The sequence below is a fragment of the Euphorbia lathyris genome, chromosome 2, assembly GCF_963576675.1.
Source record: "Euphorbia lathyris chromosome 2, ddEupLath1.1, whole genome shotgun sequence".
Taxonomy (NCBI): domain Eukaryota; kingdom Viridiplantae; phylum Streptophyta; class Magnoliopsida; order Malpighiales; family Euphorbiaceae; genus Euphorbia; species Euphorbia lathyris.
In genome coordinates this window covers 31,493,842-31,496,687 of record NC_088911.1, presented here as the reverse complement: position 1 = coordinate 31,496,687, position 2,846 = coordinate 31,493,842, and the positions used below count along the sequence as shown (strand labels likewise).

The 2,846-nt window shown below is 35.8% G+C and overlaps 1 protein-coding gene across 1 annotated transcript; it reads left to right on the top strand.

Annotated features, from left to right (window-relative positions):
• Positions 1 to 1,632: 1,632 nt before the first annotated feature.
• LOC136220955 (probable RNA-binding protein ARP1) lies at positions 1,633 to 2,596 on the top strand. Its single transcript, XM_066008812.1, has 3 exons — positions 1,633 to 2,173; positions 2,266 to 2,398; positions 2,481 to 2,596. Exons 1-3 carry the CDS (start codon positions 1,961 to 1,963, stop codon positions 2,489 to 2,491), a joined length of 357 nt encoding a protein of 118 aa, XP_065864884.1. The 5' UTR covers positions 1,633 to 1,960; the 3' UTR covers positions 2,492 to 2,596.
• The last annotated feature ends 250 nt before the right edge of the window (positions 2,597 to 2,846 follow it).

Below are 2,846 nucleotides of genomic sequence, written 5' to 3'. Positions count from 1 at the left end.
GTTGGAGTGAAACGGCTTCCTGTCGTTGTCACTCAGTCTTGCTCAGAGCTCTCGGCCAATCAGATTTGAGTATTTTCTGTCCTCGGTCAGCTTTTAGTCAGTCCGGCAGAATGTCTCTCCATTTATGGTAAGGTCAATTAGACAGCGTCCTGTGTCTTCTGAACTTTACCTAAAGTGGAAACACTTTGTCTGGAAGTTGTTCTTGCTCAGATGTTGTCTTGTACTCTTTGTCGATTCAACTCAGCAGCTTCATTCCGAAGTTGTTCAACGAAGGTCTTCTAGATCCTTCTTTCGCTGAGCTACGTTTTGTACATAACGACAACGTTTTGCACACGCGGGCCGGGTGGTCTTGATCTGTTTGACTTGGGCTTTGACTTCCGTATTGGGCTTTAAGCCATTTAGTCTTTATGTCTTATAAACAATTTAACTCAACATTGAACAAACACATTAGTGTAATAAATCAAAGCATTTAAACTTAGTGTGTTTAGAATATATTTAAATTTACTTAAATAATTTTGTCAAATCATAATCATGTGGAAAGGTGTTTCAACAACTTCAAGGGACTAATAGATCATTTTCAAAGTTGGAGGGGTCTTAGACGTTTCCAGACAAGATTTGGCAGGCTATGGATTTATTAAACCTATATAAAATTAGAAATAAAATTCAGAAAAGATCTATCTTAAATATATGAAGTAAGCAATAAAAGAAATAACAGAAAATAAATATATACATCCTAAAATTAGAAATAAAATTTATAAAATTCAGCAACTAGTCAAATACTTAATTATAAATTCCAAAATAACTATTAACTCTTCCATAATCATAATCATGATTCATAATAATAAATTTTAAATATAAAGGCTAAAGTTAAAAGTCTCAAACCAACTTTTCTTTGAGACTAAAGTCTCAATTTGCAATATTTCAAAACTCTTCAAAATGAAAGAGCGCTTTTTTGTGTTTTTCTTTGCAATGCCATATTTAAACATCCAAAATCTTCTTTACTTTCTTATTTATTTCTTTTTATTCTACTCTAATATCAGCCATACATCATATAAATAGAAAAGGACTGAAATTAAAACATCCTTTTTTAACTTGGAAGCTGAAAAAACATTGTGTAGCTTATAAATTTGCGCCTAGACACTCCTCTAGCAAGGCTCCAAGCTCAAAAAAGCGCACTCAGGTGTGAACCTCTTGAATAGAGCCCGTCTTTTGACTTCTCAGTTATAATGAGTAAAAATGCAAGAAAATTCTATCTGTCGTGCCAAATTCACTTTCCTAATAAACTTGCTGATCCTAATGGACACGACAGATACTTCAACAAAATTCATCAAAGTACTACCCATATCATTTTCTTTCAAATATTAAGAAGACATGATACAGACATAAAGAACATTAAAGGATGGCCTCGGTAAATGATGTTGAAAGGTAGAATTCACCCACACGTGCACCAAGCATACCAATCCAGGTATACCTCACTACAGATAATTATATTAACAAGCCAATCAAGCAAGTTCAATAGAGAACTGGCTTCAAAATGGCGAGATACTACATCAGAATGCAGCTGAGCCTAAAGAAATGAAAGTCAATGCACATAAGTAGAAAAGAAGAACGCAGGGTAAAGAAGGAAATTGAGAGGATTGTTAGGGAAAAGACTGTCTGGCTGGTTTTGTATTTTGAAGTTTTTGTTAGGGAAAAGGCTGGCTGGTTTTGTATTCTCTCTGCAATTCCATATGAGGCCTGCTTCAGTGGACAGGGAAGAACTCTTCTTCCTGGAGTGTTGAGTTTGTCTCAGTCCCAAGAAGACAGCAGCTCATTTAAGAAGGCATTATTTCATTCCTCAAAGGAGATGCCTTTTCAACTTCCCTAAATCATTATAAACACACGAGTGTTAGATGTGATCATCATAAAAAAAACGGCTCTTTTTCTAGCTTTATTTGTGTAATTTCTTCTATTTGGGGGTATGTCTATGTCTCAACAAAGGCAATTTCAGATGATGGGTGGGGGGCAGCAGCAGCAGTACAATGACACAACATTTACAAAAATATTTATGGGTGGTTTGGCTTGGGAGACTCAGAGAGACACCATGAGACGTTATTTTGAGCAGTTTGGGGATATTTTAGAAGCAGTTGTTATCACAGATAAGAACACTGGGAGATCCAAGGGTTATGGCTTTGTAAGCAACCCCAACCCCCCTTTCAAAACACATTATCTTCCTATTATATTACATTATGTTTCTTAAAAACTGGGTCTTTCTTTTTTTTATAGGTCACATTCAAAGATCCTGATGCAGCCATCAGAGCTTGTCAAAACCCATCTCCAGTCGTTGATGGAAGAAGAGCAAATTGCAATCTTGCATCTCTTGGTGCAAACAAAACTCACCCTCCTGCTTCTCAACATGGTAGGATTCTAATTTGTTCATTTGGGTTCATAAGTAAAGATCAATTTGAACAATGCAAATAAGTTTAAAAAAAACATTGCAGGCGGCACATGATGGTTTAGAGCAGAAGCAGCGCCAAGTTTGGTGGCTCCACCTGGTGGTGGTGGTGGTTATCATGGTTCATCATCATCATACATTCATTAACAACCGACTGGGCAGTACACATTTCCTTATTCAGCTTATGAGTAAGCAAAGAAAAAACAAATGTGTTGGGAGGAATAAAATGTCTCTCTGTTTTTTTTTTATCCATGTCTTTAATGTGCATTCAATTATTCATTTGATTCTTAAATTCTTAAATTCATTTGAAGGCATTGTTTGTTTGTTTGGTTACATAAAATAGTAGAATTATTATATGGTATACGGAAGTCAGCAAATATCGCCTTATTACACAGCTGGGGGGCATCAGGAG

What these genes read in the sequence shown, in the direction of transcription:
- LOC136220955 (XM_066008812.1), top strand. Translation starts at nt 1,961, where the DNA reads ATGTCTATGTCTCAACAAAGGCAATTTCAGATGATGGGTGGGGGGCAG. An exon ending in GATCCAAGGGTTATGGCTTT is followed by an intron (nt 2,174 to 2,265) that starts GTAAGCAACCCC and finishes TTTTTTTTATAG; the next exon opens with GTCACATTCAAAGATCCTGA.